Source organism: Corvus kubaryi, unplaced genomic scaffold (genome assembly GCF_017639235.1).
Source record: "Corvus kubaryi isolate FWS band 111438036 unplaced genomic scaffold, C.kubaryi_AGA036_p1.0 138, whole genome shotgun sequence".
Taxonomy (NCBI): domain Eukaryota; kingdom Metazoa; phylum Chordata; class Aves; order Passeriformes; family Corvidae; genus Corvus; species Corvus kubaryi.
The window spans coordinates 4623432-4648328 of record NW_024580672.1 but is presented as its reverse complement, the minus strand read 5'-3'; the positions used below and the strand labels follow the sequence as shown (position 1 = coordinate 4648328).

Here is a 24897-nt window from a genome sequence, read left to right as displayed (position 1 = left end):
ATACATTTGTTTCACTATTACTTGTAAGTGTAAGCACAAACTGTATTTGCTGCAGGCTGCTGATGGTGAAGGGTTTGGAGGGAGAGGAAAGCAATTGAAAATAAGGTCCCTTCATTGCTGCAGACCTTGTGCAGGACTTTCAACTTCCCTGTGGCATGTGGTGATAGAGACAGACTGCCCTGTGGAAAATGCTAGTGCTGTTATACAGTGTCTGCTTTTCTTAATGGAGGCAAGCCTATGTCGGGGTGGATTAAAATCTGAGCTAGAAAAAGATGTGGTCTAGCTTGCTGTCATTTTTGGCAGGCGGAAGAGCAGTAAGGCAAACACAAGCTCCAGATTACTACCATTAAAAAACCATGGTAATTTCTTTCAAGAGTGTCAACGTTGTGATTCCTTTTAAACTCTGTGTTTCTACTGAATTAACATGTTAGTGCATGTTTTTGAACTGTAAACCGTAATGCCTGGGTCTGCTTAACCTCTTTTTATATCCTGTGTTGCTTCGTGTGCATTTGTCTTCCCATACATATCTATATGTCATATTATGCATTTATTAGACTCCATAAATATGGCTGGTAAATCATTCAGGGTTAAAATTCACTGCTATCCTCACATTATTTCCTTATCTTTAAAATATGTCAGTGGAAGAGCTTGAGGGTGACCTTTGACATCATAAATTGGAGAGCAGGTTGACATGGGAATGACCTCAAGAAAATCAGACCATAGAATGTGTGCATCAAGCTCCCTAAGAGCCTGACAGGGATAAACCTCTCCCCTGGGCTCCCAGAGCAGGACAGAAAGGCTAAGCGAGCTTCTACAAACTTCTCCCTGTAAGCACCGGAAGAGAGAGGACCTGTTTAGTTGGAGTAAAATGTGTGTGCCAACATATTCAAGGCTTGCTGTAGCAGGTACAAGCATCTGGGGACATTTCAAGGAGTGATCGCACCCTGCACTCCTGCACCGGGATGTTGCCGTGAACTTCAGTAGAAGCCAGGCTGGAATCTAAACTACAAGCAGCATTTGGGCGCCAGAAGACCCATCAGTGGGCTGGAGCGCGGTGTTTCTCGCACAGCCGGCAGCCTCCGTGTCCCGGTAAGAGCGGCATAGTATTGGCAGAGAAGCGCTTCCCGGTACCGCCTAGAGCCGCAACAGTGCGTGCGGTAACTACCCTGTGATTAAACATCCCCTGCAGTTGCTGCTCCATCGTGCAGGGGAACGCTTCCAACTGCTTCCAGCTGACTACGGACTTGGCTGCCCCAAAAAAACCCGTGTCTGGCTGGTGGCTCTAACTGCAAAACCCGAACAGGCTCGCCGCGCCAGTACTGAGCGGAGCGGATGCTCAACGCGGGCTCCAGAGTAGCGGATCGCCAAGCACTGAGCAAGGCACGCAGCATGTGCAGCGATAAGAGCAGGGTATCAGTGTACATGTCCAGGAGGACCGTGTCCGTACCGCGGGGCTGGCGGCGCACGGAGCTCCGCGCCCGGGACACGTCCCCGCACCCGCCCCGCCGCTCACCCTGCACGGCGCGCGGGACGGGGCGGGGCCAGCGCGGGGGGCGAGGCCTACCGTCCGCCTCGACCAATCCGAGAGCAGAGCTGCGGCAGTATGTAAATGAGCCGCGGGACGATTGGGCGGCGCGGGCGAGGGGCGGGGCGGGGGCGGGGCGCTGGACGGGGCGGGCGGCGGCGGGGGCGCAGCTGGAATGGGGCGGGCGGGAGCGGGGCGCCCGGTGCAGCTGGCGGGGGGCGCCGGCCGCCCGCCATAAAGTGAATGGCCAGGGTGAATGGGAGGCAGTCGGCCGGCGCCCTCCGCCCTCCCCGTAAGCCGCGGGCCGGCAGCGACGCGCAGAGTGGCTGGGGAGCCGGGGGGATTTACTTTCTGATAGCGGCAGAGCAGCCTGGGCCGCGGGGCGGGGGTCAGCTTCGTCTCTCTCGCAGGATTAAGTCCGCTCAGCCGAACCCGCATCTGGAGCTGCTGTAAGTGCCTTTCCGTCCCTGGCCTTCCGGGCGAGCTTCTCCCCTCCTTTCTTCCTGAGCCCCTTCATACTAGCCTGGCCGGCCGTAACCTTTTCGATGCTGGCACAGGGTAAGAGCATCCCCGGCGGGGTGGCTCGGTTTGCTGTGCTCGGCAGCACGGGGTCAGTCCTAGTCCCGCGCGAGGTCGACTTTCCGTCGCCTCCCGTGGGTCAGGGGACGGCAACTAGGTGAGAGCGGGCGGATCGAGCCCTGCCCTACCATCCAGAAGGGTCCCGGGGCTGTGCGCGGCCGAACTGTCCCCCATCGCTGCCGGGAGCGCTGTCCGCCCGGCAGCGGGGCGCGGCGCTTCCACTGCCCCTATACGGCCCAGCGACCCCCTACTCGCCGCTGTCGGGGTCCCGCAGCCCCGACCGTCCCCTCGGGGCCGACGCGGGCCCCTTCCCGACAAGCGCTGCTGGAGTCTCTTGCAGTTGCTAAACTTAGTCATTTTCCACTCGGGCGAGTGGGGCAGGGGCTGTTTAAATTAGCCGGGATTCGCTGTAAATAACGGCGCTGTGGGCTGCGGCTCAGCTGTCTGTAGGGTCCGGGGGAGAAGGGCTCAGGGAGCAGAGGCGGGGAGATGTCGCCGGGGAAAAGGAAGGCAGCCCGACGGCTTTTGGACAGTTGGATAAATGATATTTATGTAATGGGCTGGCTCCTGTTTACAGCAGAGTCGACCTCCCTGTAGAGCCGGGGAGAAGCGAGCCGGCCCCCGCGGACGGAGCGAATCTGCCCCGGGACGCCGCTGGCTGTGGCGCGCCGGCGGACGGGGTTCCAGGGACCCGACCGGGTATAACCGACCTGGTCGGGACGCGGGGAGGGAGCGCCGACCCCGCGGCAGCTCTGCCGGGAGCATCGAGCCTCCCCGGCGGAGCGCGGCTGCCCGGCGCTGGGAGGCTTCGGGCAGAACCGGCTCTCGGGCCTCCGGGCCCTTGCACGGGCTCTCCCGCCGCCCTGGCGCCGGGGACACGGTGCAGAGCGGCGTCTCTCCGTCCCGCTGAGTGACCGGGAAACCCGGCCAACTGCAGCGGGCTCCCGACGGAGCCCGGTACCGTCTGCTACCCCGTCTATTCCCCGCTCAACGAGTGCTGCTCCGGGGGAAGAACCAGCCCGCCAGCGCGGCACCCCCTTGTCCTTCCCCCCGACCTCCTCCTCGGAGCGGGAGTAAGGAACGGGTGCGTCCCGGCTGGCCGCGGCTGCGGCGGGGGAGGGCGACCGAGGCGGGGGCCGATGCCCGCGCTTCGCTGCAGCTGCTGGAGCGGGCTCAGGGAGGGGGGGCGGCGGGCCCGGTGCCGCCGAGCGGGGCACACCTGTCGGCCGTTCACCCGGCGCCCCCGCGGCTGGACAGCTGAGGGGACGAGCGGGGAGGGGGGTGGATTCCCCCCCGGCAGTGCCAGAGCCCTGACGGGGGTTGCCGCAGCCCCCCCGCCTCCCCGCTGGCGTTAGGCAGCTCGGGGCAGCAGTCCCTTGGCCGGAACTCCCGGGGCTCCGCGCCCCTTCCCCGCCTGGCCCGGCGGGTTACCAGGTGCAGAGCTCGGCTCCGCACGGGCGGCTGCAGAGGAGCACGCTGCTTCAGGACGCCGGCGCCCGGCAGAGCCTGGAGGTGAGCCCCCGGCCGCCGCACCCGGCTGATGCTTCGAGATGGCGGTGCAGAAATCAAAACGAATCCCTCATCTCTGCCCCGTTCCTTCACCTGGGAGGGAAGCAGCCTCCCGACTGATGGGCCCACGATCCGTTCACTTTCTAAGTGGAGTCCAGTGCTGAAAGCAAAGAGAGGAATTTGGCGTCCCCCAGACAAACTTGTGGGTCTTCCACACACGGCCTGTGGCCTGGAAGGCAGGATACTAGCGATGAAATGGCTCTCCCGCATCTGCAATTTCGGGAGATGCTAAAAGGAACTGCGCAGGAAGGTGTCTTTCAGAATCTCACCTCTGTTCCTGTCCCATCTTCCAAAGACAGGGAAAGGACCACCTTTTTGGCGATGGGATCAGGGTTTCCCTGGCTCCCACGTCCAAGCCCCTCAGCCTGCTGGTGACCTGAAGCGGATGGGTGTTTGTGCAGGCTTTGATGGTGCCTTGCTGTGAGGGACAAAGGGCTGCCTGCTGGCTCCTGAGGGACTGTCAGATCATGGTAGCTGCTTTCAGTTTTTGCAAATATCTGCTGGAGCAGAGTTTGATTTTAATTTTTTAAAATTATTTTTCATTAGCAAATTGTCACACCATGCCCAGTACTCCTCACAAGAAACCTCACAGAGAGATGTCTTTCCCTGCCAGCCTGGAGAGGGGTCTGGGCAAGGGCGGTGGTTTTCCTGCTCTTACTGTAGTTCCTGTGTTTGCCTGACCTGCAGCCCAGATTCTGCCCATGCAAGCCCACCTATATGCCTCTCCAAGCCAGTGGTTTAAAAACCAATATTAATTTTTTTCAGAGAAACTGTTGCAAGCCTCAATTAATATCTATTACATTTCTATAAGGGCTTAATTCAGGCAATTAATAGATCTGCAAATTGTGACTGGATTGCAAAGATATTGGTTAATGTACCCTATGGAGAGCTGGCAAAAAAAAAAAGGTATCTTATCTCTGTCAGATGCTACCCAAAACACTGAGATTGAGAGGTGAGGCTGACTTTGGAGACTGCCAAAAAGAAAAAGCCAGAAACCTGATCTAGGAGACCGCTCCAAAAGGAAGATGAGATGAGCAGGGGACATGAGGTCTGTCTCGTGACCTGGCACATGTGCCCTGGCCTTGGGGACAGGGGAGGTACCTGGGTCTGGAAACAAAGTCCCAGATGGGGAGAACTGCTGGTTTCAAGCTGTGTGCCCTCCATCAGGAAGGCAACAGGATGAGCCTGTGGGGCCATGGAGGGAGGAGAGTCAGAAACAGGAGGCTGTGGCATCTCTGAGCAGGCTCAGCTATTTATCTGGTTGTTTAAAAATGGGAGATTGCTATTTACTTAGGGCCTGATGGCAGAGGGGGCAAAGCTCCCCCTCTTGCTGTGGGCCACTGGGGCCGAGGGCATTAGGCTGTGCCAAGGCTGGGCATTTGCTGTTGACTGGAGAACAGTCTCTACCAGCTGGTATTGAAGTTAGTGCTGAGGCTGTTGGAAAAACCCTCTATTGTCAACACCCAGCTGAAATAGGCTGGGGTTTCGGACGGCTGGAGAAAGATTTCTGAGGCCAGTCCGCCACACTTCCCTTCCTCCTCTTTGTGTGCTGCTCCCCCTCACCAGCACCCCTGCCCTCCTCCCACCTCACCTCTGAATATTAATGCCTCTGGCAGATTGGATAATAATGTGACTGGGAATTGAATGAAGCTGGTTATTAGCTCTGGGCTTCCTTGGGGTATTTAAGGGAGTCCACGGGCTGATCCTGGAAGCTTGGCAGCACAAGGGACCAGGGCCAGACTCGGCAAAGGAGGGGGTCACTTCTGTGGGAAAGGATTTGCTTGAATCCTTATCTCCCTCTGATCCCAGAGGAGGACAGGTATGACAGCCTGGCCAGAGCAATTCCTTTTGGATGGCTAGCAATAGATCTGTTTCTGTTCTATTCTGAATAGGGTTTTGGCAAAAAAATTAAATATTAGACCTTTTTTTTCAGGAAAGACCTGGGAGATCTAGCTGGGCAGTACCTGAGAGACATTTCTGTTATTAGGCTTTAAAAAGAGGTGGGGAGTCAGCAAGTGAGGTCACTCTCTTCCCTTCCCATCAATGTCAGAGCATTACCAAGCAGATTCAGGTAGAGAGCCAATCTTCTACTCATGAACAGGAAATTTCCTACTGATCTGCAGGGTATAGGTTCAGCCTTGGAGCACTCGTTTCTGAAGAAGTGAACCTTATGATCTCTCTCCTCAGGAGCCTTCTAGCCTTTCCATACATGGGTCTCTCGATGCTTTAGCACAAAGGGAAATATCCCTTTTGAGCAGAGGAGAAACTGAGCTATGGCAGAATTACCTGAGTCAGAAATGCAGCCTCTGTCCCTTGACCCTCAATCTGATGCTCTTTGCTATCTCCTAAACCATAGTTCCCCCAGAAAACAAACATTTACACCCTTTTGAATAGTGCAAAAGAGGAGGGAAACCAGAGCTGGATTTGCAGAAACTGATACTAATTTTGTCCCTCTGATTTTTCAACTATTCAAAGTGTTCTGAGATGCATTAATGGGGCTGTAGTTACTGGGGATCTCAGCAGATTCCCAGCTTGAGGGAGCTGTGTCCTGCATGTACTAAATTAACCCCTAAAAATCACCATCAGAGCCGCTGTGATTGAGATACCTGTTCGTAAACCCCTAGCAAACGAGTTCACAATCCCAAATCTGAGAGCTTAAGAAACACTTCTGTTGGGAGGATATAGCACATATGCCACACTGACTCATGTAGCACTGATCCTACAGCCTGTTCTTTTCAAATAAATACATTAAATAGCTACTTGGGGAGCTTCAATAGTGTGGCACAGGCTGAAAGGCTCAGCAGCCGCCGAGCTCTCTGCAAAAACTGAAAAAGTACAAAGATGGAATAAAACAAATGACTAGAGGTTTGCAGTTACTTCTACCTCTCTTTCTCTCAGCTCTCTCTCTCCATTCCTTCTTCCCCTCAACCTCATTTAAAGCAGAAGCAGCCTTCCCACCACCCATTGCCTTTTCTCCCCTTTCCAATGCTGCCATTTATACGAGTGTAATTTTCTTTTAAAAAGTTGATTATAAATTACCATTGTGAAACATGAGGATTTAATGGTAAATCAAGTTGACCTGTCTGCATGTGGACATTTTTATTTACTCCTTTTTTTTAAAAGCAAATAAACATAGAATCCCTCCCACATAAAGCAGCTCCCCACTTAGATTTGAACACAGTTTAAAAGAAATCCCTTTTGTTTTAGCCATTTTTATTTCCTGTTTGTTTCTGAGCTTAGACTTGACAATGAAAACCACATGAAATTCCCTTTCTGTTCCATCAGTTTTATTTTTGGTGCTACAGTATCCCAACTACCAGTTCTAGGAGTTGGGTTTGGGGGGGGGGGGGGGGGATTTTTTGCATTTATTTCAAGGCTGTTTTCTAAAAGTAAATGCATGGAGGTTTTCTTCCAAAATAAAATAAGACTTTTTAGAGGAGTGGATGTACCAGAATAATTTTTAAAAATTAGATTGTTATGGTAAATTAATGGAGCTATAAAGGTCAGTCTCCGTATGGATCCATACCTAAGCAGGGAGAAATACCAAAGTGATGAAAAATATGGACTTCCTTGTCCCATTTAAAAGGGTTTTCCAGCTTACTTTGTGTTGGGTGGGTTTTAATAACGGTGCCCCGGTGCCTGAGCTCAGATATGCCCGAGTAGCAAGCCGTTCCCGGGCCCTGGAGCTGCAAGAGAGGTTGCTCACAGGGTGACAGGGTCTGGGCGGGCAGAGGCGTTTTTGGCTGTACAGCCCCGTCCCTGGAGCAGGATGGCCCCTGGACGGGACGTGGTGCGACCCAGGCAGCAGGGTTGTGAGATGGCTCACATCCTTCTGCCCCATCCCTTTTCTCTCCGAGCCGCTTTGATGGGATCGCCCGAGGGCCAGACTGGCTGAGTAATTAGGGCTCTGCAGCTTCCTCTCCTACCCACCCAAACTGCCTACCTCCCGGGGCTCCGCATGGGATGCGGCCTCGAGCAGATGGAAAAACTGAGGATTTGGCGGGGGAGGGGGGAGGGAGGTGGAGTAGGGGTGGAGGAGAAAGAAAAAAAAAAAAGAGGCAGACTTTGTACACAGTCCTTAGGCAGCACACTGCATTTCAGGATCCCCAAAGTCAAACCTCTTGGTTTTGCTTTTGCAATGACTGTTGTGTCCGTGGATTTAGGGACGCAAGACATTTTGCCACGGCCTCGAGTGGGGCCCCTGGGCGACAGGCTCCGGGAGTGAGGGGCTGCTAGCTCTCTCTGCTTGCCCACCCGCCCCTCCTCCTCCTCGCCCCCGATACTCACAACGTCCGCGGCCGGTGCACGACAGGAAAACCGGGCGCTCCGCGGGCCCGATCCTGCCGGCACAGGCCGCGTGCGAAGCACTGCGGGATCGGCCCCGGCAGTGTTTGCTAATTGCCTCCCTCGCCCCTTCAAACAGTGTCTAGGTAAACAGGCTGACCTTCAGGGCATGTTGCAAGGTCCATAAAGATGGAGTGTGGAGAGGGAGCAAGCTCCAGCATCCCTCCCGGAGCCACCCCGCTCCTGCCCCAGCCCTACCAGCTGCAGTATCGCAAGGAAGAGGGGAGGGATACTGTGAGCTGAGATCATCCACTTGTTTTATTCACGGCAGTCTTCATCCTGCAAGGATCTTCCTGCCAGAGAGCTTTAAGAAAATTTAAATATAAATTACTTGGGGGGGAAAAAAAGGACAAATCATCGGGAAACTTTACAGCCAAATACAGCAGACATTGGCTCCCTCCGGCACTGCGGGTTTGTACTGAGACAACACATCCCTCGGAGCAAGCCAGCAGTTTCTGGGCTCTTGTTTCCTTAACCAACAGAGCTATTCGTTGGCCATGGTGGTTGGTGGGGCCATCACAGAACTCGTGGCAGTTACCCCTTTTTCCTTTGCAGTTTTGCAACCCACTGGGCTCTGACAGGTTGTTTTAAAACAATGATCTAGTACCACCCCTCCCCTCCAGAAAAGCTTCTTTCTAGCTGCTGGTTTTGCCGAGTTCTGTCATAGAACAAATGCTTATGATCAAGTCGAAGTTCTCCAGAAAGGATTTCCAGAAGTGGTGATGGATGGCGGACACTGGCAGCTCTACAGTGCATGGAGGTCACACAGCCATAGCAGTGTGACATGCTGGTGGCAGGGGATCCTTCTCGAGCTACAACCTCCTGCATCACTCACTTGATGAGGGGCTTTCTTGAGTGTGTTTACTAATTGTGAGAATCATTTACATCTTTGATAACATCTGATTCATCCACTGCTCTCCATCTGCATACAAATCTCCTGACAGCAGCTGGAGTCACAGAGCTATCTGGGCCTCCCTAAAATGAGCCAACTTTACAGCCATAGAGATACAGAAATGACCCTGCCCAGCTTCTGCAAGCACAGCCCCCATAGGAATCAGGCCAGTTTCCTTTGACTGCCAGAATAATTAGTCAAATTCATACAATTGCCCAACTAAATACAGCAACACATACCGATCTGCTGATGCCAGGCCCTGGTGGCCTTTGCTGCTGCATGAGCAGCGCGTGTCCAGCCCTGAGCTGCAGACAGGCTGCCTGCACCTCTCATTCCTGCCCAAGATCCTGGCTTGCAACTGTCTCGTCTCACTCCTGGCTCTGCAAGAGGAGATCACGATCCCTTGTACGCTGTGGTTGTGCAGCTATTTCTCTCATGCAGAGCAGGGAGATCCCTCAGTAGTGGCATGGGTCGCTTTGGAGCCTGATGGGGCTGCAGGAGTGGGCAAGGGCAGGTGGGGATGAGCAGAGTCAGTATGTTCTGGCCAGGCCAGTGCTGGCACTCCACTTTAGCAGATCCTTTGTTAGTTGCAAGATTTTCCCAGGCAGAACTTCTTACTGAAATCAGTCTTTTTTCTCCCTTCCCCGAAACAAAGGGATTAATTTCCCTAAAGGACTTTTCTTCTCCTATAACTGCAGACCGTGCTCTCCCTCCCAGCACTCCTGCATGGTGGATCCGTACCATGCCAGCAACTTTGTGTGATCAAATGTTGTTTGGGCAAAACTGAGTTTTTGCTGATTTATTTTGTTCCAGATGCCTAACAAACAAAATAAGCCATAACAAAGCATAACCTTATTAATATAACTGCATGGTCTGTCAGAATGAAAATCCTAGTCCTGTTTGATAGATCCAAGGTGCCAAACAGCTCACTGAGGCATAGCATCCAAGGGATACTGAAAACACAGCTGGACACAGTGAGACCTGAAGTACAATGCTTACAAGAATGCAAGAACTATGAATGTTTAGGGAAAAAATCCCAACTTTGCAGGAAGTCTGGCAGGACTTTTCTTCTGTGCTAGGATTAGCAATTCATTTCCAGATTTTGTGTGCCATTTCAGAAACTATCTAGGTAGGCTAAGGGCAGCACTGAGGTCCAAAGATACTATTGCAAAGAACTTGCTTTAAGCCAAGCCCAAGCACATTACCCTGCCTCTGTGCTTCAGTTTGGTGGGGTCTGCACCAGTCTGGGAGACTGCAGACACACCTGTTGGGGGGAATGTTGCACTGTGTATGGGGCATGGTGACATCAGGGCGCTTCCACAGCACAGGGGCATCGTGCAGCCCATCAAATAAGCGAACGGGACACATTCCATTGTGGGCTTTTTTTGCTGTGGACATGGGTATGGAGCTGTCAATCCTTGGGACACTTCCATTGTGATAATCCTCCGGAATACAGGCAGTTTATTAACCCTCTGCTACCCAGAGCAGAGGTTTCAGCCATCATCCTCTTCTGCAGCTGGAGGTTCATGTCAAAGTGAAGGAAGCGAGTGGCCCGATCTCATCTTGCAGGCTGCCTCCAGCCCCCAGGAAATGCATTAGGCAGTGTCCAGCGTGGTTGGGCATTTTCCTAGCACCTCTTATCTGAGGATCTGAAAGCACTTAAAGGAATCTTGCTTCATTACCTTCACCAGTTCAGATATGCTCATTTACATGACTTCTGAAATGAAGGATACAGTTCCAGAACAGTCAAATAGTTTTACCTACATCATAAGACAAGTCAGCAGCATCATCTTACCTCCTCTCCCTCTTCCCACCTCACATTATTGGAAATTTCTCCTTAGAGCCATGCACAAAAAGAGAAGCAACCTGGACCTCCTTGTCAGAGAGCTGCCAGCTCTCAGATCCTTGCTGTCGGCTGTGGCCAGGAAGCCTGGCAGCAATAGCTTGGGCTACTGCAGTTCCATGGCACCATGCACGGCTGTCAGTGCTCTGCAGCCCAATCCATGTGTGGGGCAGTGCCAGACAACTTGCTCTGACAACAAAGCCACTAAGTGCCTCAGGGAGCTTTGTCGATTTCTACTGATGGGAGGAATAAAATCCCTAAACCGTGTTCCCGGCTTCAAAGCAACACACACCGCTACGAAGCCTCCCTCAGGAGCTCAGGGGTTAGTGCCCAGCTGTAGGGACTAAATCGAGAAATAAAGTTTATTATAACCTGTGACTCAGCCCTTGCTGGAGGTTGATGATCCACTTCTGAGTGTGCACCCGAAACCACTGCTCAGGCAGCCTGAGGCTGTGCACAGCCTGATGTTTTTGGAGGCAGGCAGCTTGCTCTCCTGTCCCATAATGGCCCTGCGCTCCGGGTCACCAGTTGGCTGCTGCTGTTTATCTTCCAGTGATTAATGGTTGCTCTTGGTTCCTGCTGCAATTCCATTAAGATTAGAGATTTAAAGCTACACTGAGATGTTTAGCAGTGGGTGACCTTGGTCTCCCCATAGTTGTATTTCTATAGTCTCGAGGACACAAATATTAACTCATTTTGCATGCCATCCTTCTTGCTTTCTAGCAGCAGGGGAAGAGCCCCTCACCGGCAGCACTTGTGTTGGCCAGCAAAGAGAATCTTGGTTGCTGTGCAATTCATGTGCTGGGCTGATGTGGCACTTGTAATTCCAGCCCACAGGCACTCTGATGGCACCATCCCCTGAACAAACACATGGATCCAGAAAACAAAATGCTCTTATGCAAGGGAACAGGCACAGTCTCAATCACTTCCTCTTTGACAAGCGGCAGAGGGACAGGCAGGGGCTGTTCCACCTTAGCTCAGCCTCCCACAGGGATGAAAGCACAGAGGCTGATCATCTTCCTGAAAATGTACAGTTAAACAGAGTCCCAAATGTTTGTCTCTCCTAAAAGTAAGCCAGCATATAGGGAACACAAGCACGGGAGGAGTGAAGCAATCAGCAGTAGTTTGACTTCTGCAATTGATGGAGCAGGAAGACAGCTCTGACACTAAGAATCTAGTGTAACATCATACATTCACCTCAGGGGATGCATGAAAGAAAGAAAAGACACTTCCCCACAAATGATTGCGGAGCACCTTTCAGCCTGAGGGTTAACCCTAAACTCTTTGTGGAGATCAGCAATTCCAAGCAGAAGATTCAGTTACTATGGCCCTGGATGGAGGCAGCAAACTCACATGCACAGGGCTGTGCTGATCTGCTTGAGAGAGGCCGGCTTAAGGCTTCCCTCCTGTCCTTGGGACATCAGTGGTCATTGTGCTGCTACCTTGGAACTTGAAGCAACAGGTCCTTGCTAGAGCACCCCTGCATGCCCACGGGAAGTCAAATAACATCAAAACAATGCAAGAGACAGCTTTTCACTTCCAGATCAGCCTGCCAAAGCAGGTCCAGCAGGAAGCCTGCTCCCCAATGGTAGTGCAGAGAGTCAAGCAGCACACACTAGTCAGTCTCTAGGCAGCTCTCAACAGGCAAGACCCACATCACAAAAGCCACCCCTATAATTAGCCTTACTTGGCTTGAAGTCAGCTTTTATGTTTCCTTCTCACCCCTTCAAAGAAAAAAAAAACCCAAGCAAAAGCCTCTTTGCTCCCAGGTGATGGAACAGTATATTACTGAGAACCAGGAGATGGGTCACAGGGACCCTTGTTTCTCTTTTCAGGTAAACAAGATTGCCCTCCTCACTGTTCTCCTTCTACTGCCCAAATGGCCCTGGCTTGGGCAGTCAGGAACCAACACAGAAATAGAAAGGGGTGAATTTGAAAAGAGAAAAGGCCTAGAGCCAGGACTGTTCTTTCCCTGCCCTCCACCATGCCCATGGAGCAGGAACAGCAACTCCCTTTTTGACTGGAGGATCTTGCACAGGTGGCCGCAGCATGTTCACATGGGCACCAAGGAGACGACACAGATGAGCAGTGACTGGAAGAAGAGATGTGTTTGTTACAGGTTTGGGAACCTTTATCTCAGGAGCACTCACATACATCCATGGAAAGAGTTACAGTTGCTGGAGCAGACTAGGAGTCATGGCTAGTTTTGCAAAAAACTGAAGCCCCTGAGCAAGCCTGGCTGCATGTTGCTAGTACAGGAGCTGTCCCTAAAGAAACCATACTTTTATGTTAAAAGAAAGTGAGATGAAGAATCAGATGAAGATGGTAAATTTGATTTTATCTAAAAATGTTTTTGAGGTGCCAATTTCACTAATTCCTTGAGACCGGGCAAACAACTTAGTAGAAATGCCATGAAGGTTTAGCATTGACTTTCTTAATGTCTCTGCCTACAGCAAGACCTGGCCAATGTGGACAAAAGCTCCTTTTTTAAAATCCAAAAGGGCTGTATAATCTAGAATACTACCTTACAGCCTTTTGTGTCAGTAGCATGCGATTGCCTTTGGGTAAATACATCGGTACAGAGCTCACATGCTGTCCCCATTGCAGACTTTTCCTGCTTTTATAATCATGCTGAGCAGATCCCTCTATCCCCTTGCTTTTGCTTCTCCATGACCTGCTCACAGCAAACTGAGAAGGCATTCCTTGATGCCACCACATACGGTACATGCAATAGGTTATGCAATTACATATATACATAAAACATCTCCTCTCTGAAATCCTCCTGCTTTTAAATTCAGTTCTCAAAGCAAACTTGTGCTCAGCCACAAGTCCCTGTTTAAACTCGAATACTGGCCACACTTCATAGCCAGTTTTAATCTACGTGCCCACTGTATCTCTGAGGCAGGGTAAGCATGCTATGTTGTATCCAGCAGCTTGGATCAGCTTTGCAACCACTGCACTGGTGCAGCCCAGGATGGGGCACAAATTTTCAATACCAGGACTACGCTCTCCTGAGCCTTGTATCTTGTATTGTCATTTATGCCTATGGAACCTTACCTGTGTAAGATACTCCCCCCTGGTTTTCCTATCTTCACTCTAGTTTGCAAAGATGAAAGCAATGCAAGATGTGGAAAAAAGAGCAAACAGGACCCTGCACAGGAGGACACTGTCCTTGAGTTACAGCAAGGCAAGAATCTGAATTCCTCCTTAAATTGTCCAGTACAGAGTCGAGCCCTAGAAGAGAGGAAATTGTGCTTGACAGATGCAATCATATGCAAATGGCTGTAGAAGAGGGGAAATTATCATCTACAAACATTGGGCAGAAATTCCATCTGCTGCAGACTCAAGAAGGGCTCTTAATAAATTCTGAGACAGCAAAGTGACACACATCTTAATCAAGACTTAATCCATGGAATTAATTCACTGCGCGTTTCTGCATAATTCTGAGAGTAATGCTAAAAGCCATGGCAATATCAGCAGCAGATGGACTCCCCTACTCCATGCAAAGGTATTAAAGAAAACACAGTCCCTGTCACATCACTTCATGCATGTACACACAGCAAAAAGCAACAGGGCTGTGCCTGGCTGCTGCCAGGAGCTTAACACAGCCAGCAGACATCAAAGGTCAGGCTTGCCACAAAGTGGAAATGGAAACCAGCCTCATGGCAGAGACGGAGTCCTGCCACTTCTCTCCCACAGGAGAGGAAAAGCCCAAAGCAAGGCAAAGGTCTGGGAAACCAGAATAGAGTCCTGCTTCATTAGGTGCTGCTTCCAGAGAGCACTGACTGAGGCTGGTGTTGAGACTGCCACACCGGTACCTGGGAGAGGCGGTGAATGGAGGTCAAGCGAAGCAAAGAGCAAGGAAGACTGCAGGGGTTTTGTGAGTGACATCTGCTGCAGAAAAGCCAGCAAGATAACCATTATAAATGGCTCCTTGCCCTCTCACCACAGCCTGGGAAGCACACTACAGGTATGGGAATCAGCCCTGCCAAGGGCCCTAGTGGCAGCCTTGTGCAAATTGACTAAAGGACACTTCAGACAGCTCTGAAAATACATTCTTAGTCACTGTCATCTACCTCCAAAGGAGGTGCAACAGCTAAGTGATTAATCTCTTGTTTACATGTCTAAAAACTAACACAGTCCAGACTGTCTTCAGCATGTTCCCTCCCTGACACACGTGGATTTGAGGGGCTGGGCAATCCTTCATCACCCAGAATCCAGCTTTCACAACTGATCTCCACCTAAAGTCTGAAAGTCCCAAACACCCGGTACAAACCTCCCTAAACCCAGGGGTCCCAGATCCTGGCACAATGCATCAGCTGTTGTGTTTTAGAGGAAAAGGATCCCTATCTGGGAAGTTGAGGTATCAGCTGAGGGTGGCTGAAGTTTCAGAAGCTGCTGTGGTCCCCTCAAAGTGATTCAGCCTTCAAAAACTGTGTACTGGTGGCAGTGAAACATCCTGCGTTTTTCTGGGTTATGATCCAAAATTCAGATTAGGGGCTAACACAGGGCTAGCTCACCTTTCCAAGGGGATGTGACCAGACTTGGAACACTTACTCCCTCATGCCTGCCTCTTCATGAGCATCAGATGTGGTCCAGAACAAAGTGGTGCTCTCAGCTGATCTCCTTTAGGCAATACAGATGGAGGATGCAGGGTTCATAAGGAAGTGAATGATGAAAATAATTGATCTTGGGAGAGAGGGGTGGGTGGGGAAAGAGGTAGCAGAAGAGTCACAGTGGTTCCGGCAGTCGTGGGGATCAGCACTGACAGCTTCCCAGTTGGGAAGCTTTCAGCCAGGGAAGATGGCTCACCAGCACAGGCCAGTCTCTTGAGGGGACATGGGGAGCCTTCAGTCAGGATGATCTAAGGCTGGAAGCAAGCTCCTGCTGCAGCCAGGATCACTCATTCCCAGGCACCTAAGGGTGTGAAATGTGATTCCCATGTTAATTCAGGTTTCAGAGGTCCTTGTGTACCCCAAAGGAGTCCACTTACACTGCCTGGGTCTCTGCTTGTAGCAGTGGCTGTGCAGGCAGATGTGCCTTCCTATCACTGCCAGGCACAGGAATGCTTTTCTTTTGGGATGTGTGCATGTAGTGCTCTCTGGACAGCTTTACTTAGGCTTGGCCAGGTTGTGGAGAAACAAGGCAGAAAGAGGAGGGAAGCTGGGCAGGGAGGATGGGAGAGGTGGGATGACTGGGGAAGGTGCTAACAGCCCTTGGCTGGCCCAGAACCACTTCCTCAGATCTCCATTACACAGCATGCTCCCGGCGTTGCTATTTCAGTCTGAATGTCACCTATAAATTGGAGGCTCTTTCTCTGAAGGCTGCAAATAGAAGTGTCACTAGATGATCTTTGATTTATAGGGAAGCTCAGCAGAAAGCCCAGTATGTCTGTTTTCCAGCCAAGAAACCCAAAGGTGTCCAAGGAACCCACAGGGATCCTTTGCTTTTCCTAGACCTTTCCTCAAGGCGGGTGCCTGCTGGAGCTGGTGAGGAGAGGTCACACACACACATTGATCTCCCTGTGACTACTGTTTTTCAGATTCTTCCTCCTCCACTGCCCATCCCTGCCCCATGGATTTCAACCTGCTGGCAGATGCAGAGGCTCGCAGCCCAGCCTTGTCTCTCTCGGACTCTGGAACTCCTCAACACGAGCACAGCTGCAAAGGGCAGGACCACAGTGGTGAGTGCAAGGCTCAAGATGCAAGAAAGACCCTGACCCATCCTTGTGGGTGGATCTGGGTGGCCAGTGGCTGCAGTGCTCCCGGAGGGACAGTTTCCTGTTGTACTGGGAGCCAGCACAGTGCCATAGCAGCATGGCTGTCCCAAAAAGCAGGGGGAAGGCATAAGGGTGCATATTACAATGACAGCTGTTGGAAGGGTCATCTGGTCCTGGCTGAAGGAAGCCACTGCTCACAAGGGCACAGCCCATGGCAGGCTGGGGCCAGACAAGTCGGGTCACAGCCCAATCAAGATTTTATTGTATTTGCCTAAACAGGATCCCCAGAGCAGGAGAGCTTTCCCCACAACATAGGAAGTATAATACACAGAACACTATACCTAATTTTAAACGGCCCTTTTATTTTTTTTACCTCTGTTTAAATTTTTTAGGTTTAAACTTTCCATGATAAAGGTAAATCTTGGGCTGAACTTTCCAGGTTCAGTCAATAAGATGAAAGGGAAGCACTGTCTTGCTCCTGCTTTAACTGCAAAAGCCTCCTCACCTGTGCCTTGGTGCACTGCTCTGCTGCTCTCCCACAGAGATGCCTCTGACCATTCCCAAAGACTGAACAAACCCCAAGCCTGCTGAATTCTTTATCAGGCTCTGAATAAGAAACATCACCATTCACACCTGTTCAGAAATCAGCTACCAAATGCTATGGCTTCCTCTGGATTTTACATTTGTCCGGTTACCACTGCATCCCTTGTTATTCTGGATGTGTCAGGACAATGCAAAGCTGCTTCTGCCAGTGCCAGCATGAGGGAGTGAGGGCCGGGGACAGCCCGCTGCTCTCTGTGTAAAGCCTCCAGGCTCACCCGCATGCAAAAGCTAATAAGGATAATGATGCAGATTAAAATTCCCCAGAGAAAGTATCATAAAGGGAGTTACACTGGGATAACTAGAGTCAGAGAATCCACCCGACAAATTCCCCACTGCACACGTACCTTAGTTGGGCACATCCCCAAGCTCAGTGGCTTCTCGTCAGCTGCTTTGGATGCATGGCAGTGTCTCCATTCAAGTGGCCTTCCCTACTGAGCCCACCCTGGCATGCTGTAGAACTGCCAATTTAAGCACTGACTTTTTTTTCCATTAGGCATGAGCAGCTAATTCCAGCTATGGCCACAGTAGTTTCACTGAGTGGGTGAACATGTACAAGATATATTCCACAACCTATTTTGGGGTGACAATAAACGTTGGATGCCTGGCTACATCACTCCCCACTGTCTTAAGCAGTCTAGAAATAAAGGGGTTCTGGGAGGTGACTGTTTGTCAGCACTAGCTGCGTGCAGATGCTGGCAGCTTGTGCCTTTGCACCAGAGGCTGATGGCAGCCCATGAATCAGCAGTGTCAGGCAGAATAGAGCTGGCTACCAAGGGCTGCCGGGGACAGGGGCAGGGCTGCACTTCCAGCACTTCTTGACTCCCCTCAAGACACCAGCCTCCCTACTTCTCCTTGGCCCTGCTTCGTTCATCCACACAGTAAGAGATCCTGAGGAAGTGAACACAAACCTTGCTTGTCTGGGCTCAGCACCCAGGGATCTCAAGTGTCCTTCAATAGTATGCCATGGTTTGTGACACCTTCTTCTGTTAGGTTTCATCAGGCAGTACAGGTCACGGGAGAGCAAGAATGAGAAGTGAGGCAGGTAAAGAACTGCCCCACATCTCCCCATACTGTACTCTTCAGCATGGATTCAGGGCACCCACATCCTTTCTGTGGGCTCCTTTCTTTCCCTGTATTGCCGCAGTTTTGGTGCCTACTGCGACCAGTCCAAACTCTGCACCTTTTACAGAGGACTCTTCTTCCCTGCTTATAGAAGAAACAGAAAAGAGATGACACAGAAAGAGACACAGGTAGCACGTATGGAAACAAAAAGGACACCAAGATGAACTGCAGAGATTTTTCAAGGCTCAAACAGATTCCTACTTCTCCTTAGACTTAAGATTTATGAAAAGTAGGTATACCAGAGGGTATTGAGAAGATACATTGTGGTCTCTTTCACCCAGATGTAGCCCATAAAGCAGTGATACCTTCACTTCATTTTCTTTCTCTCTTGGTCTATTTTCTTCCTGAGTGAAAAAGGGCAGTCCTGGGCAGGAGTTCCCAATTAGGACACAGCCTCCTGTTTCACAGCAGCCCCTTTAGAAATGAATGTTTGTCAGGGACTTTGGTGAGAACACATCCCCTGTATGCATCAGGCTCCTAATTAACCCAGGCTCAGCAGATGAACAAACAAACCAAATGTTGTCGGTTCATCTTTATTGAGCCATTCCTAATAACTAGCTCAGATGGGGGGCATCACTCTCCTTTTAATCTCTTTTGGAGATGGATAGTGCAGGAATCTCCTGCATCCAATACTGGTTTAGAGCACTGAGTTAGAGAAATCAGATTAATCTCCTAGGCCAGAACCACTATAAAAAATCCACACCAAGAGCACACTTTCAAGAATTCTGCTGAATATGAAATCCACAAACAAAGATGCTCATGAAAATGAGAAGAGTACCACAAGACCACAACCAAGCTCTTTCATTCCGCTTTTCAATTTCTATGGCTTTGTTTCAAGAGTGTGCTGGGAAAGTTCTTGTAGAGGTATACCCTGCATGGAAACACAAACTGGTCCTGGTGCTGGGAATAGGACATGGCACCTTCCTGCTCAGAAGAACCAACTGGCCATCTCACTGTCCTTGCATTCACATTCCTGCTGGTGGATAGCATCAGATGGGTTACAGAAGCAGAAGTGGCTGGTGGGGAGCAAACCACTGACCACACCCAGGGTTTCCTCCATGGAGAGCGAGCACCTCTCCTGCAAATGCACTCTACGACTCCAGCACTACTCCCTTTGGAGAAAGGCAAGTACAAGGAAGGTTTTCCAGGAACAGTAGGAAAATATTTGTAAATTAACAGGCTGTCATAGGAGCAGGGTAGTGGTACCAAGTTCCTGAGACAGGAGCATCTTCCAGGTCTGGGGTCCGCTAAAGCACCTGCTGTTGGCACAGCACTGCCCTGCAGCAGAGTCTCTTCTCTGTTGGGGCTCAGATGCTTTTAAGCCTCTCTCATGCCCCATAAAAATTAAATGGAAAAGACAGAGCCTATTATTCCGGAGCACATCCATTTGACTTGAGGAATCCCTTTTTTCACTGACTCAACTGTATTCCAGGCTGCTGTCTCCTTTCCTTCCTACTCATTAAGGGGCTGCACCAGACACCTTCATGTTGAGATTTTTCTGGACTTTGAAGCCTTTTAAGCTAGCTTCCACTCAAAGAACTGCAACCAAACAAAAATTTCAATTTTAGCAGAGCGATGCCAGGATTTTTGTAAAGGTACTTCTTCCAAGTGGAACAGTTTGGGAGCTATTTGCAAAAATTTCTATTTAGTTTAGCAGACTATTTCCCATTGTAAAAGAACACCTCCACTCCCTGCTGAAGACCTGATTTTCATTTGGAAATGAAAATGAAAAAAGCTTCACCTGGCTTCTAGATCAAAGGAAGGAGGAGTTGAACATCAGAAATTATTACTTTTCCTCTATGGTGACTTGTCTTGATTCCCAGCAGAATTAAACACAAGCTATAGCTTTCTTCCATCATAAAAGAAAATGTCATATATGAGCAGTTGGGCACTCTGTGGAGGACAACTGAATGGAAGATATTTGTATGTGCATATTGCCTCTATTTGCATTTTGCCTGCTTGGATTTGCACAGCCCCCAAAAAGGGCTGTGGCGCAGGGAAGCAGCTGGCTGCCACCTCCACCCACAACAGCCAAAAGCTCAGCATGCAGACATGGACTTGATGCCCAGAAGGAGGCTGAGCAGTACATTTCAGTGTGATACCAGTGTGAACACTGGAGAGTTTTGAGATGTTCATTTAATGGGCAGTGAAATGAGAGACACTGCCTCTAGAAGAAGGATCTGTGAGTCAGGAGAAGGGCAGGGGCAGAAAGACGGGGAGATGCTGGAGTGCTTCATGGTATGGTCTAAGAGAGGCCTTTTCTTATTTTTAAAAAAATCAAAACATGTGCACCTAAGTGAGAAGGTAAAGGAGCAAGAAGGGGAGTGAAAAATTGTGGTCCTCAGGTTTAATTAGTTGAAGAGCCTCAGCTTGCTATCAATTTGCCTTTTCCCATGACTTGTCCACAGAAATGCTACTGGATCTTTTGCTGTGTCATAAGTGTCAATTTCCGTTCAGTTTTTCTAAAGGACACCTTAAGGCAGAAAGTTTTAAGCAGAGTAAGAACCTTCTTACTGGTCTGGGTAAGTTCTGCCACTATCCCCCATGTGAACTGTGACAAATGAAAACCGAGTATTGGAAGTTTGGAAAATCTAAAACCAGTCACTTGGAAGCTAACATCTATTACGGCAGTTAAACAAAGGCAAACTCTGCTGCGTGAAGGGGCCATTGGTTTTGGTGCTGGATGGATGCTTGCTTGCAAGGACAAGGGAGGGAGATGGGACCACTCCTGGTGGCTACAGTGGAGGGGGATCTCACTGAGCATGCACTGGTTGCCCCAAGGATAGGCTCCCCAAGTGCATCCAAGCCCACAAGTTAATTCAGGGGATCTCTCCCATCTTTCTGTCTCTCACACAGACACTGAGAAGTCCCAGCAAAACCAGACGGACGACTCCAACCCCGAAGACGGCTCGCTCAAAAAGAAGCAGCGGAGGCAGAGGACGCACTTCACCAGCCAGCAGCTCCAAGAGCTGGAAGCCACTTTCCAGAGAAACCGTTATCCAGACATGAGCACCAGGGAGGAGATTGCAGTCTGGACCAACCTGACAGAGGCACGAGTCCGGGTAGGACTGCAGCCCTTCCACCTTCCTGGACCTGAGCTTGTGATGCATGCTGTGAAGCATGACCAAGCTGTCCCCAAACCAAGGAAGGAATTTGGAGCACTAGAAAATTTCCCTGTCTCGGAAACACCTCACCAGGGTCTGCACTTGAGATTTGACACATCCCGACACACATATACTCCATGCTGGTGGTGCCTTCCCCACCCAGGGCCACCTTGCAATTACACAGATACATACAAAGCCCAGGCTCTGCCCCACAGAGCCCCACGAGCTGTCTGCCTCATTCCAGCAGACCCCTTCCTTGCAGTAGCATCATTCCCCAGCCTTAGCCTTGCTGGAGGGCACCTTTTTGGATTCCCAAACCACTGTGCAGTCACAGGCGTGGTGTGGCAGGGCTCCAGCTCGAGTGAGAGCTTCTCTCTGCTACTAGAAATACGAGTTAGCAGCACCATGAATAGCCTTCCAGCAGCTTCCATGCTCTAGGAAGTTATATTGTTTGAGCCCCTCTAACACTAACAGATTTTCCTGTTAGAAGACAGACTTAAAACACCCCACCCCAAGCAGTCCTGAGGTGAAGTCAAACCAAGAGAAGTTATTTCCTTTGTTCAGCAGCTCTCAAGCCACATCCCCCAAACACTTTGCTCCCAAGTCACACAACCCCAACCCCTCCTCCTGGCTGTGGTCACTTGGAAATAACAGCAAGAATTTTTCTCTTTTTCCCGTATAAAGGGCATCTGTTTGTTGAGTGAGGTGGGTTATTCTGTGTGTTGTGAAATGGCAGTGGTTTGGGTTTTTGTTTGTTGGCTGAGGACCACCTGGTGATTCCTGCTGGGAGATGACCCTGAAGCCTAGACATCTTGCTGCAGCTCTTTCCTGATGCTCAGCCTCCCATCTCCCTGGGAGGATCGCCAGCTCTTCAACAGCTCTTGAATTGCTGGGCAAAGAAACCAGGGCAAGGCCCCTTGCAAGGACAGCCAGAGCAATTTCCATGCCCTCCTTCTCTCTCTCTTGCAGGTCTGGTTCAAAAACCGCAGAGCTAAGTGGAGGAAACGAGAGAGGAACCAACAGGCCGAATTGTGCAAGAACAGCTTCGGAGCCCAGTTCAATGGACTGATGCAGCCTTACGATGACATGTATTCCAGCTATTCCTACAACAACTGGGCCACCAAGGGGCTTGCCAGCAGTCCACTCTCGGCCAAGAGCTTCCCATTCTTCAACTCCATGAACGTCAGTCCCCTCTCCTCCCAGCCCATGTTCTCCCCACCCAGCTCCATCACCTCAATGACCATGCCTTCATCCATGGTCCCTTCTGCGGTGACCGGAGTACCGGCCTCTAGCCTCAACAACCTGGGAAACATCAATAACCTGAACAGCCCAAGCCTCAACTCTGCTGTCTCATCCAGTGCCTGTCCTTACGCCTCAACAGCCAGCCCCTACATGTACAGGGACACGTGCAACTCCAGCCTGGCCAGCCTGCGGCTGAAGGCCAAGCAGCATGCCAACTTCACCTACCCGGCAGTGCAGACGGCAGCTTCCAACCTGAGCCCTTGCCAGTACGCTGTGGACAGGCCTGTATGAAGGGCTGCCCTCTGCCAACCAGGACTTGACCTTAGCCTGACAAAAGGAGACCTTTAGCCCTACAACAGCATACGTCCTGCAGAGAATGAGAGTGAACATGAGAGCGTAAGAGGGAGAGGGAGAGAGAGAGAGAGAGAAAAGAATGAGCAGGCAGACGAACCTTTATGAAGATTTGTCTATTGTATGGTGAATTTTGACTGAGTTTCCCCTTCAAAACCCCTTCCCTTCTTGCCCACCAAACCTTCTCCTCCATGGTAAAATAAACTTAAACAGTCTACTGGAAGCCCCATGGGGAAGTAGGAGGCCAAACATGCAGGGTGCCTGACCCATGGGCAGCACAACCAAGTATGTTTCAATCTGCCCCTCCAAGCCCCACAGGGGTGAGCTCCCCAAATCCCTGGGACAGCACGGGCAGCCGCACACCACCCCTGCAGGAAATAGCCAGAGACAGGACAGCTTGGGGAGGGTGCCACTTGGTGCTTGGCTGAACCATTTTCTCTGCACATGTGCAAGATTTTGATGAAAGATACCTTGCCCATTTATTTATCATGCAGCCAGTAAGGAAGCCTTGTCTCAGTCAATTAGCATCTCTTTATAATGCATATATATACATGGCCCTTCAGACTTGACACCTTTAGGAGCTGGGGGTTGTAAGAATATAAAATATGTGTGTGTATATATATATATCTATCCTATATATATACAAATACATATAGAGACATTAAAATATGCTTTCTTGTTTTGTATGTGAAATAACCTACAAAGTAGACCTCAAAACCAAAAACCCTGTAAAGGAAGCACACCCACTGAGGCAGTGTCCTGGCTGTCATGCTTTACTGCTTCAGTCATTTCAGTCAGACACACTGCTGCCAGCATACCCCCCAAATATCCCCATTTGCAACAATCAGCTCCTCCTTGCACATCTCCTTCCCTTCCCCAAATCCCATTTCCAAAAAAAGATAATAAAAGTTGGCACAAATCCTTTAAGCTTCTGCTTGTGTGGTTATTGAGAGCATGGACCTTCATCTGAAGATTCTGAAATCAAGTGCCAGCAGCCCAGGCAAGGGTGAGCATCCTTAGAAGCACCAGCATGAGACAGTCCAAGTTGGACCAGGGGCTGAGGTTTGGAAGAGTAGTCCATGTTCCTCACTTACAAATCAAATACCTGGCTCCTCAGAACAACAAAAGCCCATACACACAGTAGGAAGAGGAAAACAAGTGCCCACCCTGCTCCCTGTCTGCATGCACCCAGTGCAGCAGGAAGGTTGATCTTCTTCTGGCTCAGGCTTCCCCGCTGTGCTGGATGAGGCCAGTGCCTTTGGGCTCCCACAGCCCAGGGCAGGGGAATCCCCCCAAGCACTCTCGAACTGAGCAATGGCCCCCAGGGGAGAGGCCAGATGCAGCAACCTGCCCTGCTCAGTTTCTGTTGGGAAAGCTGTAAAACAGAGGTGGTCCTCTCAAGCTATACAGGTCCTCTCAAGCTATACAGGCACCCAGAAAAACTCCTGCTTCACAATGCAGAGGGAGGCAGCTGCTCCCTCCAAGAGTCCAAGGAAGCTTCACATGCAGCAGGGGAGCAGGACATCTCTACCCAGTACAATCACCTTTCCCTTCATCAAGCACAAACTTCAAGGGGAAAACACAATTCCGATATTTTACTTTCCTCTTTAGATAGAAAAAGCCAGCCCCAAGATATCTTCACAACAAACTCTCCTACCAGGAAGAATAGGACAGGCAAATCTGGCATAACCCATGTTCTGCAATATCATCAGCATGCAGAGAGAAAGCAAGTTCTTTGCTAAGAATGGATCCTCACTAGGACACAGTAAGAGGTCACTCACAAACCAAGCATATAAACTGTTCAGTCTTTGCCAAAGCGTCTTCCACAGGGAGCAGTTGCTACTGAAGGTATTCATGAGCAGATGCTGAAAGCAGTTGCAGGAGTCAGCCCACCCTCACTGTTACAAATTATTTTTTGCCCTGAGCTAATCCAAAATGAGGGAGCCAAGATACCCTGCACTGAAACAGCTACCAGTGGAAGGGTTCAAAGACCAAGTGCAAACA

At 50.5% G+C, this 24897-nt stretch overlaps 1 protein-coding gene across 1 annotated transcript; it reads left to right on the top strand.

Annotated features, from left to right (window-relative positions):
- The first annotated feature begins 1724 nt into the window (after positions 1-1724).
- On the top strand, positions 1725-23820 carry PITX3 (paired like homeodomain 3). The gene is made up of 4 exons (XM_042018784.1): positions 1725-1974; positions 16295-16435; positions 21053-21258; positions 22270-23820. Exons 2-4 carry the CDS (start codon positions 16327-16329, stop codon positions 22831-22833), a joined length of 879 nt encoding a protein of 292 aa, XP_041874718.1. The 5' UTR covers positions 1725-1974; positions 16295-16326; the 3' UTR covers positions 22834-23820.
- The last annotated feature ends 1077 nt before the right edge of the window (positions 23821-24897 follow it).

What these genes read in the sequence shown, in the direction of transcription:
- PITX3 (XM_042018784.1), top strand. Translation starts at nt 16,327, where the DNA reads ATGGATTTCAACCTGCTGGCAGATGCAGAGGCTCGCAGCCCAGCCTTG. An exon ending in CAAAGGGCAGGACCACAGTG is followed by an intron (nt 16,436 to 21,052) that starts GTGAGTGCAAGG and finishes TCTCTCACACAG; the next exon opens with ACACTGAGAAGTCCCAGCAA. An exon ending in TGACAGAGGCACGAGTCCGG is followed by an intron (nt 21,259 to 22,269) that starts GTAGGACTGCAG and finishes TCTCTCTTGCAG; the next exon opens with GTCTGGTTCAAAAACCGCAG.